We start from the raw sequence: 14,869 nt of genomic DNA, 5'->3' as shown, positions 1-14,869 counted from the left end.
TTTTTCTCATACTTACTATATTATAGGTTCACTCCCTCCCCAAAAATGGGGGGAGGGAGGATATTTTTAACAGAATAATTTTCTGATTTGTGAAGAAAGTAAATTTTTGCCTTCTCCATAATTCTGACATGCGAATTATAAAGCTCTAGCTGAATATGTTGTCATACGAATATTAGCAAATATATAAATAACTTATGCAGCTGATATAATCTATATGAAACTTTAACCTAGACCTACTCATCAGACAAGAATCCCAACTATCAGGATTATCATTCCCCTGAAGTTCTCGTTTCATGGATTTCAAGGATCCACACACAAATGAAACCAAGAGCTTCTGAAATACTTCAAGGCAGAGAGCTCTATCTAGTCAAAGCAGGAGGGAAGAATTCAGTATAACTTCAACCCAAAGCTATTCTGGCAAATGTTTCGCAGTGGGGGTGTTTTATACAACACGGCACAGCTGTTCTTGTTCTTGCTATCAAAAATCACCGAATAACTAAATTACATACTGTTCTGGTTATCAAAAACACTGTGTAACTAAGTGATACAGAACTAGAGAGATCTTAACGTCTAGTCAGAAACAGCCAGAAGCCATTATCAAGTGAGAATTGTTTGGTGGTCTTAGAATTGTGAAGTGCTGAGCCCTCTCATCCATAAACTACTACCTTATCAACTCTTCTGCTCCTTAGGCTCCTACTGGGAAGTTCATTCAAAGTATTTTATTGCTGCACTCCAACCTCAAAAGTGCTCTTTATAATTGATATTCTAATGGTTGCTCTAAAAAATTCCTTCACTGTTCATACAGTGTATCATAAATTCGGATTAGGGGGAGGAGTGGAGGAAAGGGGAGAGTATTTTTTTTTCCTTGGTCCTCTGTGTCTTTTGATGCAAAGAAGTAGTCCTCTAGACAGAAAGGAAGCTTCTGCTTGAGACACTGCAGCACAGAGAGTAACCTGCATACACAGGCAATGGAGTTGTTCAGTTTGTCCACTCCTTGGAGCAGACCAAACAGATAACGAGATCCTTAGGAAACTGCTACAGAAAGAGCAAGAATCTGTCTGCTACCCTTCTTACCCCAGGTATCTACCAATTATACCCAACCTTTGGACACTGCTAGGTATTACGAAAGATGACTTATCAAAGCTGTTAATCTACACAAGTGAACTAAAATCTTTCTCAGAAAAACTCTTCCATAAATTTTGGATGAACCTCAGATCAGGAAAGATACTGGAAAAAAATAGGATACTCTGCTGTTGCCAGCATTAAAAAGGTTAAATTCTACCACCAAGATATTAGTATCAAATGTAACAAATCAGCAGGTCATAGCACAAAGAGGAGAATCTCTATTTTTAACTCTGAACCTTCTATGAGTTCAAAATTTAACGTGTACATATACGTTAATTAAAATATAAAGAATACTTGAAAGATTTACTTCTCTACACCCTGTACTAAAATATATACATACTCCTTTTCATATAGACTGTTAACACACATGCACATTATGTTATACTTCTATTTTCTAAATATAAGCATAATTTAATAGGATTCCTCTTATGCATTCAAACCTCTCTTCTGATTCCAGTCATGGGCATCACCAAGCTGAGCAGCATTATACGTATATCCATCTTGTTGACGAAAATAATCATCAGTGCTGAATACAATGCCGTCACGACTTTGACCAAGCAGAATACTGTTAAACAGAGGAAAACGCAAAAATATTTTAACTTTTATTTTTCAGATAGAAAAAAAAAAGACACAGGAAAAAATATAACTAAAATAAATTTAACTGTGCCCTATTTCTGAGCTTGCTGCAAACTTCAAACAGGTACACTCATATGTATTACCAGTAATTCTAATCCAAATTAAAGCAATATATTTCCCTCCTTTCTACTATTTCTGTATTTGTGGTTTCTTCTCCTCCATCCCCAAGAGATGTTTGTACCCATCTAAGTTATGGTTATATTGCAGTAAGTTCCAAGTACCTCATAGTAATTTAATGTATTTACTAACATTTTCCATATCAATTCTCATTTGGAATTATCTCTAGAAACCAATCTGATCATGAGGAATCTGGATGCAGCTGAGAAATGAACTGGATGTTTAAATCCTTTTTCAGCACCTTAAACTCCCAACATGCCCTCTTCTGGCCTTTGCCCATGCTGCTTGCACATATAACATGGGTCAAACAGGAACAGCAAAAGAAAACTACTAATGTTTACAGCAATTTCCCTATTTTCAGGAAAAAGTAAGAGAGCACAATAAACTTTCAAGATTGCCCTACTAATGAAAGTCAGGATTACAGAAGAGTGTCCACATTCCTTCAAGATCCTATATTCTTCTATTGCAGTTCTATGTCTTCTCCCCCAATCCTGGCGACACAGTCTTAATTGCCTCTATTTTCTCATCAACTCTGTCACTCACTGGATCTGTAAGCCACTGGAATTCATACTCAGAAGAAAGCAATCCTTTTCTCTCTTTTTTTTTTCCCCTGGGTTACTTTTCTGAAGCTTTAGCAGTTGAGCCTATTTAAGAAAAGGCCCCAAAAGGTGATGCATTAAAAGTGGCTAAGTAGCAATGGAGACCTCCCCTGGTTGAGCAGCAGTAACCTGCTAGATGGGTTACCACATCTTGTAGAACTGTAGTTTCAGTCTAATAGATGACAAGAAATTTAAGACAGAATTTTTTCTTATCTCAGTTTCTATCAGGGAATTATGTTGTTTTTCCCTATCATTCATACTTTAGTGCTAACAGGGTGATAGGAAAATCATGCCTTTTACTATCCCTGCATGCATTACTTCAAATCAGGAGAAAAACAATCACTTCTCCAATCACTTAAACCACTTGATTAGAGTGTTTTAGCTTGGTTTCTTAAGGCAATGCCATTCCACGGTGACTTCTGGACATATAAACCAATTTCAACACAATCTGACAGAATATTCTCTCAAAAATACTATGACTTTTTATGAGGGGAAAACAAACAAACCAAAGCAAAACAAATTTGTAAACAAATGGATAAAATGCAGAGATTAAAATTAGAATCCATAAAGATAAAAAAAGAGAAAAAGATTACAATGCAAATTTCACATTTACCCAGTATTTTAGGCCTGCCATTTCCAAGCAACGTAAATATTTTACTGGCTAGAAGTTTACTTCATTTGTAGGTTAGAATAAGTTGCATGACATTCTGCTTCTTGCACAGCTATCATTAAAGATCACGGGAGAAATTTAAGTATGCTTTAGCAAACAATAGAAGACGCTGTGGGGAAGCCAATGAGGGTAAAAAGGGGAATGCAGAGGGACACAGTTGTGATGTTCACTGTTAACATGTTTATTTTTACTCTGTGTTGTAATATTTTATATTACTGATAATATGTTTATTAATTACAGAAGTTATTGTAATGGGTGATGTAGGAATGCTACAAAAATCCATTAAGCTTTTCTAGAATTCTGTAATTGCATTGTCATGAAATGCCATAGTCAAACCTTCTAGAAGCATCATAGAGCTGACTTTTGGATTTAACTAAAATTCATCGTATATGTTGCCCAGGCACGCCAACAAATATCTGTGAGTCAGAGAAACTGATTATAGCAAAGTTACAGGGCATAATTAACTGCTGGTTGATCAGTAACATCAGAATCTCTGTCAAATCAAATCCACATTAATCCATCCTAATAAGCAATCCCCATTCTGCCAAATGTAAACTTTATTTTCAGAAAGTCCTTGGAAATTGGGGTTTAAAGGAAAACCTTGTAAAACTGAGACAATAGTACAATTCTGTTTAAAGTCTGATCTACAGAGTAAGTGCGATTACAAAACCTCCTTGACTATTTTTGTTTTCTATAGCATATTTAAATTTGAAAATAGAAAACAGCCAGTTAGGGCCATGGAGCATTTATAGCCCATTGCAACACTCGGATATCACTGTCCTATGGAAATTTAGACAACTATTCCATCTCAGAAATAGGCAATGTACCCAAAGGCTACAAAACCCAAACTGCACTAGCAGTATGTGGGATGCACTACTGCTGAGGTGGCAGGAACAGAAAAGAACCAGCCAAATCCCAAATAATGTAGAGGAACAAATGTATGTTAGTTCTAAGTTACCAAGCTTTCCTATATATATCTGCAGGAAGAGGTACTTAAGTTTAATTCCTACACAAGGCATTTGCTATGTTTTGCCACCTGTCACCAACAACAGACCTGTTATGGATCATAGTTTAAAGACTGGGACACTGTATTACATATTAACTTACATTCCTACACATTTATTGTCCCACAACTCTGTTGTTGGTTATTTTTACTTTTAAAATACAGATATCTGTAACAACAAATTTCAGATTACTGAGGACCAGAAGAAACTACTAATGATGCAACTGTCAAGTAACATGATCAAAGCTGCATACAAGCTGTTTTTTCCTTCTTGCGCTTTCTCCCTTTTCCAGAGTATTAAGGTTACCTCAGGATAAATAGCAATGCTATTTCAGAAAGCAGAGCATGAGACACCAGGAGTACAGCCACTTTTTTTGGACATTGTTCAATAATTATTTTTGTTAGAGCCTATGTCTTTTAGTAGGATGTGTATTACACTGGTTTAGGAGAGCACAGAAGGATTCAAAGCCTGTATTTGTTCTAAGTAGATAAAATGGCACCAGTAAATCATACACCATGCACAATAGCATTTTTTCATATCTATTCCTCTTTTATATAAAATATTTAACAGGAATTTATATTCATTAAGTTACTTGGCCATGATTTCAACATGGCCCAATTTTCTTATTTACAGTATGCTACATTTGCCAATTAATAATGCTAGAAAAACTGGATCCATCTTCCACACTCACTTTTTGTGTGCTGAATGTATATACAAACATCTCAGAGTAAGGACCATCTGCCTTAATAAAAGAGATAGCAAATAATAACTGGGATTCTTCTACTAGCTGAGTAGACAGATACATCCCTACAGCTCCTAGTAGCCTGACTATCAGGTTTCTGTAGGAATATATATGAGCTGATGAATCAACACTAACGGGACTAAAGGGGTATTCATTTTTATTTTTATTTCTAGGAACTGACTCTGCTCAGTGTTCTGGAGAATAATTCACTTACTCAAATTCTTCTGTTGTTCGGGCATCTTGCAAACGCATCAACAAAGTTTATTCTTGAAATATTTTGTTATTATTCCTTGAAGTTCAGAATACACCACAATTTATTTATGAACCTATATAACTGATGTAACAGATTTAATACAGTAAACTATGTTTGCAAGAATAGTCCTAAAACTACAGAATTTGGGAAGGCAAAGTGACTACCAGAGAGGCCAGAGTAACAGAACCCTTACCCTATACACAACACACAAGCTATCACAAAGTAATCCGTTTATGAACTGAAACTTCAATTATTACAGCAATGATTGTGGCCTGTTTCTAAATTGTGAAATTAAATCATAAAACATAACATTTTAAAAGCCTGACCACTACCTCTTTCAGAATTCATAGTATTTAAACTTGTAAAATTTAAAACACATACTTGTTGATGTCATATGGAATAATTCACATATTTCTAACATGTATTTGAAAATAAAATTTATCCCAGGCTCATGAACTAGGAAACAGTAAGAACAAAAAGTACATCTGTGCAAAGAAAGCATCATTACTATCTAAACCCACAAAGAGATGATATTCCACTTTTGAGAGATGGAGAAAGAAAAGAAGTAAGATAAATACATTTCTAGTAAGAGAGTCAAATTACAGATCAGTCAGCATCAACATGTGCACATGCCTGAAATGAGTAGTGGTACTATCCAACTGCTGTAATCCAGCTTTTTCACCCTAAACCTTCCCTGCAATTGAACACCCAGCTTTGAACATAGTAGGGCAGTGAAATTAAAGCAGCTCACCTACTTTTTCCAGACATGCTATCTGATCTAATAGAAGATATTAGCTCGACATACGAAACTCATCTTGAAACCAAAATGCTCATTTTAACTAGTCAGCAAACATTTTTTTCCAGTGCAAGCGTGCACACACACAAATCCTGCCTTAATTTTTCTTCAAAACTAAAATGGTCCCCTAACCTGCATCCAGTTCCTGGAAAGACAATGGAGTGCATCCTCTCAGAATCTATTTCCAAACATGTGAAGGAAATGAAGGTAATCAGGAAGAGTCAATGTGGATTTTGCAACAGACAAATCATTCTTTACTGACCAGAATGCACTCTCTGATGAAACAACTGCCTTTGTGGATGATGACAGTGATGAATGTAGCATACTTTGAAATTATCAAGGCTTCTGACATCATGTCTCAGTCAGTAACAAGCAGAGTACAGCAAGGGATGATAGCAGGACCAATTTTTTCAGTATCTTCATTGTTAACCTGGATGATGAGGCAGAGAACTTGCAGGTGACACCAAACTAGTAGTGATGCCCGACATACTGAACAGTAGGGCTTCTATCCAGAAGGACACTGAGAAACTTGAGCACCGGACTAAGCAAAACATCATGAAGCTCAACAAGGAAAAGCACAAAATTCTGCAACTGGTGAAAAAGAAACCTAAGTATCAGTACAGGATGGAAAGCGACTGGTTCAGCAGCTCTGCTGAAAAGGATCTGAGGATTACAGTGGACATCAAACTAGAGATCAGCAAATGGTGTGCTCTCATCAAAAGAAGTGCAAACCACATGCTGGGCTTTATTAGAGAAAATGCAGCCAGTAGATCAATGGAAGGTATCATCCACACTCTACCTGGCTCTTGTGCGGTCAGTTCTGAAACACTGTGTCCAGTTTAGGGCTTCCCAGTTCAAAGGACATGCTGAAAACCATGAAAGGGTTGAACAGATGGCTACCAAGATGGCTAAGGGCATACGACCTATGAGGAGAGGTTAATAGCAGCTGGGCTTGTTTAGCCTGGCAATGAAAGTAAAAGGCCACCTGATATTAGCCTATTACAGTGACTAAGCCTATCCCCTTACCTGAAGAGAAACTGCAAAGATGATGAGCCAGATTCTACCAGGTAACAGCACATGGTATAACACAGGAGAACACAGACAAATTATGGCTTGGGAACTTCAGTTTGGAGATTAGGAAGACCTTCTTTACTACAAGGGTAGTACTGCACCAGAATAGTTTGGAGAGACTGCGGAATCTCTGTACTTGTAGCTTTTTCAAGACAAAGACACAGCTAATCTGATCCAACAATGGTGACAGACCTGCTCCAAGCAGAACGACGGACTAGTTGACCTCCAGAAGCCTCTTCCAAAAAACATGCCTGTGATTCCAAGCAGTTGACATGGAAGAGTCAAAACAAGACACAGACTTCAGTGGAAGATTCAGGACAGACATGGGTCAAGTTTGGGAGCAGGAGGAAAAGTGCCTGTACTTACAAACCCTCACTTCGCATAAAACGCAGATAGGAATTCAAGACTCCTGGGTCTCACTACTGCTCTGCTGTCATTTCATGCTTGCAAGATGCACCTCATTCCCTTCTAGTGCTGATCCGCACAGATGATGTCAGTTTTCTGCTTTTCCTTCACAGTCGTTTTGCTAGCACAAGTCGCAGAAGTTTGTCTGCAGGTGCTAAAGGTGCCAAGCCTGCAAAGATACCTGTGGGTACTAATACGACATCAGAAGACTGTATTTGCTGTCCTAGTCTACACTGCAGAAGTCTATGATGTTACACACACAAACATAGTCAACTTATATTAGTAATGACTTAATTAATAATACATATATTTTCCTCATAGGCAGACATTAATTCCGGGTTCCCCCTCGCCACCAGGTACCTGAGACCTTCAGACATGATTTAATGGGAATTAACAATTGCAACCAAGCTTTGAACATATGAAACTGCATATAATTGAATACACTGAAAAACAAGTCCCAAGCAGTTCAAATTCTGCACCCAAATTTGGTGACTATTCTTGACCTTGATCTCATAGTGCCCACTTTCCCGTCTATTAAATGAAATCAGTAATTGATCTCACTAGCAAGAGATGAAAAAAGCAAGAATATGTGTTCACAAAAACCTGAAGATATTTAGAATCTTTCAAATAACAACATATTTGGAGAAAGATTCAAAGACAATTCAGCACACAAAACACAGAAAACAAAATATTCTATTCTATTAGGTATCTTCACATTAAGTATTACCCAATTCCTGCACTGAATGAGGCAGCATTTTTTCCATAGGGTTTTTTATTTCTAATCTTCTGTGTTGCTTTCATATATTAAAGAAATTATTGTAATAATACCCACACAGGCTCATGCAGCTTCAGAAAAGCAGGTTTGCAAAACAGAGCACTCAGTAACTAGACAATGTTATAGTTAAAATTATACAAATATGTAAGCTAGAGATTTCCAATAGGTATTTTTCTATGATATGGAGATCACAGTCTCCTAAACATCAGGGAAAAAAAAAAAAGCAGCAAGGTTATGCCTTTATACATAAAACAAAGAACATGATCACTGTCCCTATTTAATAGACTCCTAGCATACAACAGAAGATAACCACAGAAGACATCCAATTTGTGATGTACAGTTTGTGGATGAAGCTCAATCAGTAAGTACTGGTATAGTAACAACTTTTTTTTTCTTTGTATGCAAGAGAAACCTATTTTCACTTAACACAGATAATGTCTGTGCTCTATGTCGACTTACGTGCTTTTTAAACTAGGCCAAAAAAAAAAAAAAGGTGAAAACCCAAGCTGGAGGTGGTACTCACTTTTAACCTGTCAGACTTCAACAAATATATTTTTAACTGAAAATAATACTTTTCTTGCGTGTTGTTCACAAATAAACAGAGAAGTTGACAGACCATAGTATGAAAAAAAGGGAATGAGATTATGCTCAGTTTCATAAACACACTGAAAACAAATTAAGTATTTTCAGAGTAGCAAAATTCTTCTAATGTTCTTTGAAGATTTTTGCATAGGCATAAAAAAGTACTTCTGGTTCAGTCAAATTAATGCTGCTAGATTAGACAGAAGATTTTTTTTTAAATGAAGGAATTTAAGAATAAAAAAAAAAAGAGGCAGACCATCCCATACTAGTACACCTGAAAGTTTCAGAATAAGAGATTATACAATTTAATGGATACAGTACATTTTAAATTTAACATAAAACAGCTCCTGTTCATCAAAACTCTAAAGGAGACAAAAAACCCTCTTTTTTTTTTTATATTTACTGTCATATGTTCTCATTAAGTAAAAATTACTGCATTTTAATAGCCTAATTTACAAATACCAAAGTTTGCCAAGTGTTTACAGATATCTTTTTTTTTTAAATTCTTAAAAATTTTTATTTGAATAAGCTTCCCAAGCTTTAACTCTTTACTTACCGAGAAAGTGTTGATTTCCCTGAACCAGGTAGGCCTCTTAAGATTAGGAGCAATTTCTGTGAACAACCGAACCTTTCTCCAGGTAACTGCAAGGAAGAAAAGCTGTGCATTCCTTCTGTATTGTCAGCTTTTGGATCCTTCCAACACTCTTCTCTGGTTTCACAGAAACCATTATTTTGGAGTCCATTCTGGTCATTATTTCGGAGTCCATTCTGGTCATTATTTCCATTTCTGAAAACCTGAGTAGTATGGATATCAATATGACCAGCATAGTTGGTACTTTGATCAAGCAATGGACCATGACTGTTGATATCAGTATTTCCATAGTAACCATGATAATTTTTGTAAGAAAGTTCACCATTCTGAGAAGGGAGAACATTTGTTTTTTGTGGTAGGGAATTAAGTATCTGAAAATGCGATTGATAGTTGCATCTAGGAGGAAGAGGTCCCTGAGGTACTATGAAAGACTCTGTTAACTGCCAAGCAGGTCTGAATTCAGGCACTGAGTAGTTCCAATATTTAGAATCTACTTGTCCATTAAAGGTATTTTCAGCTTTCCAGCCACTTGTTTCCACAACAAACTGCTGCTCATTGCTTGTTTTCTGACTGTTCTGTTCCCCAAAGAAACACTGTCCATTCTCATAAAATGGTTGTGGGCTGCCCAACAATACGTGTTGATAATCCTCTTGCGACGTTTGACTACAGTTATATGGAGAGTATTGTTCCTGAGAAGTTTCAGTTTCTTTTTCCTGAAAATTAGTATCTAAATTTTCATTTTCCAGCTGGTGAATTTCTTTATAGAACTGGTCTAGTTCATCATCTATTTCTGGTACAGCAGAAGAAATAGTCTGCATCTTCTTTGCCTCCTTTCTTTTAGCTCCGTTTTCATCCAATTCATTCTGATCTCCCTCGCTGCTTTTACGTTCATTGCAACTGCCAGATTTGTCCTGTTTGTTACTTTCGGCAGGCTTGTAAATCGGTCCGATAAATTCTTTGCTTGTAAAAAACTCTTCATCTGATGCATTTCTATTTACTGAGAATGATGTACTGCTATTTCTAATATTATCTTCACCAGCACTGTTTGTAATAAAAGGGCCTTTCTTTTCTTCAACTTTAGTGTCATTTATTGATGCAAATGAAAGATTTACATTCTGCACAGTTTCTGAATCAATTGGCTGACTAAGCACTAGATTATATTCAGGGAGCTCTTCATTCAGTGTTCCCAAGATACCAGTAGGTATTTTCTCTTGCTTCTGCATTTCATGTTGCCCTTGGTTATCTGATGCAAACGCTGGCATCAAATCATTTGATGTTCTCTCAGTGTCCACTTCCTCTTGAATACCTTGGTTGTCATCATCAGAGAGCTTCTCGTAAGCCCCTTCTGTTGACTTCATTTTTTTGGAACATGGTTCAATTGTGATTTCATCCTGACACTCCAAGAGCCTTACTCTACTTTCAGCATGAAGCATCTTAGAAAAAAATTAATACATTATTATAAAAAAGCAGAAGTTATTCAGGCCTATGCTATGCATCCTCAGACCCTCCACAGTCACAACTAAAACGTACTCAACCAGAAGAAAAGCAGACATCACCTACTGGAATTCTTGTTTAAACAAAATTGCCGCATTATTGCACATCTTTAGCAAAGAAATACATTACTGCTGTACCAGTCTAGCAGTCACATTTTATGATATATCTTAAATAATTTACAAATAATGGTTTTAAATGTGAATATTTGAAAAATTAATTACATCAACAACCTCTGTTCTTTATTGACCTATGTTAATCTGCCAAGTGTTACAAATCTTTTACAGCATAAACATGTGCCAATTTCCAATGCACAAACTGATGCCTGGCATCACTACTAATATGACCAACAAAAATACAAATACTTCAATCACAAGGATTATTTTCTGTGGCACGAACTGAACTCAACTAATTCATTTAACCCCAATCAAACAGATGCTGGATGGCATTTATAATTTGGTACTAGTCAAATAAGACTTAAAATTAAATCTGCAATCTGTTATTATGTTTCTGGTTTTGGAACAACTAGAGACCTTTGTTAGGGACCAAGACCACTTGGTTGCATGTTTTCTAAAAATAAACACAAAAAAAGCAATCCCTGCCCCAAACAGATTGCAATCTAAGAATGAGCCAATAAGTTCCAGAAAGATTCAGAGATGAGAGCAATTAAAAACAAAGCAAGATGGCATTGACCACCATGACATGCAGTCATGCCATTATCCATCTAACTATTAGTTAGAATTACTTGGATTTTCCTTTGTATTCCAGAGGTCTAGATAGAACGCAATAAAAAGAAATAGTCATTTTATTATAAATCAAGTGCCAAGTAGTTTATTCAGCAAACCCCTCCCGCCAAACAAAAACAGTACCAAACAAGAAAGAAAGTATTTTTCCTATTAGAGGGTTTATTCTACTCCTTTCTGTAAACATTTCAACTTTCTAGGAGCAAATATTAATAAAATGTCACATGCTCTTCATTCTGGACAAGAAATTAAGTTTTTTTCTTTATCTGAAAAGGATCTGTAGGTAGTATTAAGGGAAGATTTTTAAGTAACGTTTATCATCTCATGTTCACTTGCAAAACTGACAAGAAAAGGTGTTACTCTGGGTACTTTCTCATCTACTATCCAAAGGAAGAGAATTCTGCCATCCTCAGTCTCCAAATGTCTAAACCAAGAAGATTTTACTGTTTACATTTGACTTTACTACTTGGAAGACAGCACTGATGTCAGAAGGGGGAGAAACATGGACATGCAACTACCCCTCTTCCTCAGAATTGGTGGAACAATGTTGTGGGTACTATGGTCTCTCCTCCTCTCAAGATGTACACATTTTATGCATACCTCCAGCTTCTGAGTCCCTCTTTTGTGTAAATTAGAGAGAATGACATCATATGAATCGGGGACTCTATCCCTCATCTATACAAAAATGTTACTCTACCTTCACTCAAAACCAGGGTTGGAATAAAAAAAGTTGCTTTATTAGCCTCTATGTCCTCATCTGTCTTCTGGGATGGTGTTTAAGCAAAGCACATATTCTGATATGGAATGAAAACAGAGAGCACGTGAGCACTTGCTGCACAACTATATTCTCTAATGATGGAGGATGCTGCTCTGTGACTGACCCACACAGGAATATCCTTTCTTGCTAATCTTTAACAGATTTTCTCTAACTATCCTTTCGGACAGTGAAGTTGCATGTGAAAGCATTTCCACCTGCATTCTTGGGAAGGACAGAGCAAGTATGTACTGAGAAAGCGCAAACTAAGTGACAGTCTTGTCTCTTCAATGGGATAAGCATAGGCCTGTCGTATTTCTGTCAAGAACTGGTTGTAAGTGTTGAACCTGAGCTGGCATATGTGATTCACTTGGCTGGCACTTGCAACACTAAATTACCACTTTAACTAACCTGCCAAACATCCAGGAGTCTCAACCAAGTAACTCATGGCCTTAAGCTCCACCTGTACAATAAATTTCCAAATGGAAAAAGAAGGCATATGTAGAACTTAAAGATGGGGGGAATTGCTTGGTTTTGCCTGTGTGACCGCCTCGTTCTGGGTACGGAGGTGGCAAAGCATGTAGGCCAGCGTCCTCCACACCGAGGCAGGCCACACCTCAGAGCCGGGGGAAGCAGGCGCTGCTCCCACACCGGGATGGCGGCGGCAAGGCCGCCGCTGGGAGCAGGGTGCCTGAGGCCAAGGCGCGTCTGCAGGGAGCCGCCAGCCCCAACTCCCGGTAGGTGTGTCAGCCGCTCCCTACCGCCCAGGGTAAGGCATCCCCCCTCCCCGCCCCACACACGCTTCCCTCAGCCCGGCACCGATGTCCCACAACCTCAGAAGCCGGCTCCTGTGCGCCAACACCGCCGCTCCCGCACTGCCCCCCTCCCCGCCCGGCCGCGGCGACCCGAGCACTCGGCCACGGCCCCTCTTTGCCACACGTCGATGGCAGCGGTGATGGCGGCGGCAAGGAGGAGAAGCGCCTTCCCGGCCCCGCTGAACAGAAGCCACAGCGGGTGAGGAGACCAACCTCAAGGCAGAGGCGCCCGCCCGTCTTCCGCCGCCTCGGCACGCAGCGCACTCCCGGCAGGCGGAGGGGGGGGAAGGGAGGGGAGCGCTGACAACCCCTCGCTCTGCCCCTTCACCCCCGCAACCCCCAGCTGTTATGGGACTTGTAGTTCCGCCCGGCCGGGCGTCGGACTACAACTCCCAGCAGCCACCTCCGGTAGGGGCGGAGCCGTGCCGTGCCGTGCCGTGCCGTGCCGTGCCGTGCCGTGCCGTGCCGTGCCGTGCCGTCACTGAGCGGGAAGGAGGCGTTACGGATAGGCCGCCGATCAGGCACCCGCGCGCGTGCGGGGGCTCGGCCCGGGCGGGTCGGGCTGTGAGGGGCGGTGGCCGCCTGCCCCAGCGGAATGGGGCGGCTTTCCCCCCCCCCACCCCATTCCCTCCTCCCCGGAGGGAAATGATCTAAGCAAACACGGGGGAGTGGGTTTTAGGCCATTTTAAACTCTTTTGGGGGTTGTTCTCTCAGCGCACGGGGAGGTTTACATTTGTGAGCGCAGAGGCCGCCCGCGTCGTTTCCCAGCTTCGGGGGCTGCTGGCTGTACCGCAGTAAAATTGGCAAGCTTATTTCTCTAGCTCAGTATTAAAACATCTGGTGTTTTATTCTTGGTGGAAGAAAAAATCTCAGCTACTGAAAACAGAGGGCAGAAGCTCCAGCCGTCAGCCTTGTTTGTGTTTGCTGTGTTTTGCTTTTCCACTCTCCTGCTTGGGCCCTCTGCTGTACCCACACCTTATTTTGACTCTGGTTTCTGTGGTGTGGTCTACCTTCCTAAAACTGATGGTTGTTTTGTTTTAAATAATGAAATAAACTTCGCAGGCATATTTTGCCCAGACATAAGGCTTGTCTGCATTAATTTGAATAAAGCATATTTTTTTGGCTGTAACCACAAGGGAGAACATTTATTATAATGGGTTACGTATATCCATGTACTAGATTAACTTACTCTGACCGCTCTGTTAAGGATAAAATACTTTCTTCTGTAGAGTTCTGAGGATCGGAACATTTATTTTGCTTTAAGTGGTATTTTGATTTTTGTGTAAGAGCAAGAAAGATTTTAGCAAGGTTATGAAGTTCTGATGAGGATTGGCCCCAGTGTAAGAGCTGCCCAAGTTTCCTAGACATATATTGTACTTACATGAACTTGCAACTTTTCCCTGCAGCATAAATAGAGTATATTTTTTCCATGATGTAACTACATTCTTTCTTTTCAAATCTTGTGGTATTATGCAAAGCAAACCACGTTTTTCCTAAGAAACACTCTTGTAACAGTAATTCCCCAATTTGCATTAGTGCACAGAACAGCTCCTGTAAGTGATGTGCTCATTCTAAATACCTGCAACATTTATGATTTTAGATAACCCGAATAAATCATGAATATTTTAGAGTTTATAAAATCTCTGAAACTAGTTTATTTGCTATAAATGGTAAAAAGAAAACAGTGATTGTTAAAATC

General features: G+C 39.0%; 1 protein-coding gene across 5 annotated transcripts in view; it reads right to left on the bottom strand.

Annotated features, from left to right (window-relative positions):
- The window catches only part of N4BP2L2 (NEDD4 binding protein 2 like 2), a 49,356-nt gene extending 35,892 nt beyond the window's left edge, over positions 1–13,464 (bottom strand). For all 5 annotated transcript variants that reach the window (XM_076364274.1, XM_076364275.1, XM_076364277.1 and 2 more), the window contains exons 1-3: positions 13,384–13,464; positions 9,332–10,800; positions 1,566–1,690 (exon numbers count right to left, since the gene is read on the bottom strand). In XM_076364274.1, coding sequence (XP_076220389.1) covers positions 1,566–1,690; positions 9,332–10,800 — 1,594 coding nt within the window. In that variant the 5' untranslated portion in view covers positions 13,384–13,464. The remainder of the gene's footprint in view (positions 1–1,565; positions 1,691–9,331; positions 10,801–13,383) is intronic.
- Positions 13,465–14,869: the final 1,405 nt, after the last annotated feature.

The sequence above is a fragment of the Aptenodytes patagonicus genome, chromosome 1 (assembly GCF_965638725.1).
Source record: "Aptenodytes patagonicus chromosome 1, bAptPat1.pri.cur, whole genome shotgun sequence".
Lineage (NCBI taxonomy): Eukaryota > Metazoa > Chordata > Aves > Sphenisciformes > Spheniscidae > Aptenodytes > Aptenodytes patagonicus.
Note: the sequence above shows the minus strand (reverse complement) of the source record. Positions and strands in the feature narration are given on the sequence as shown.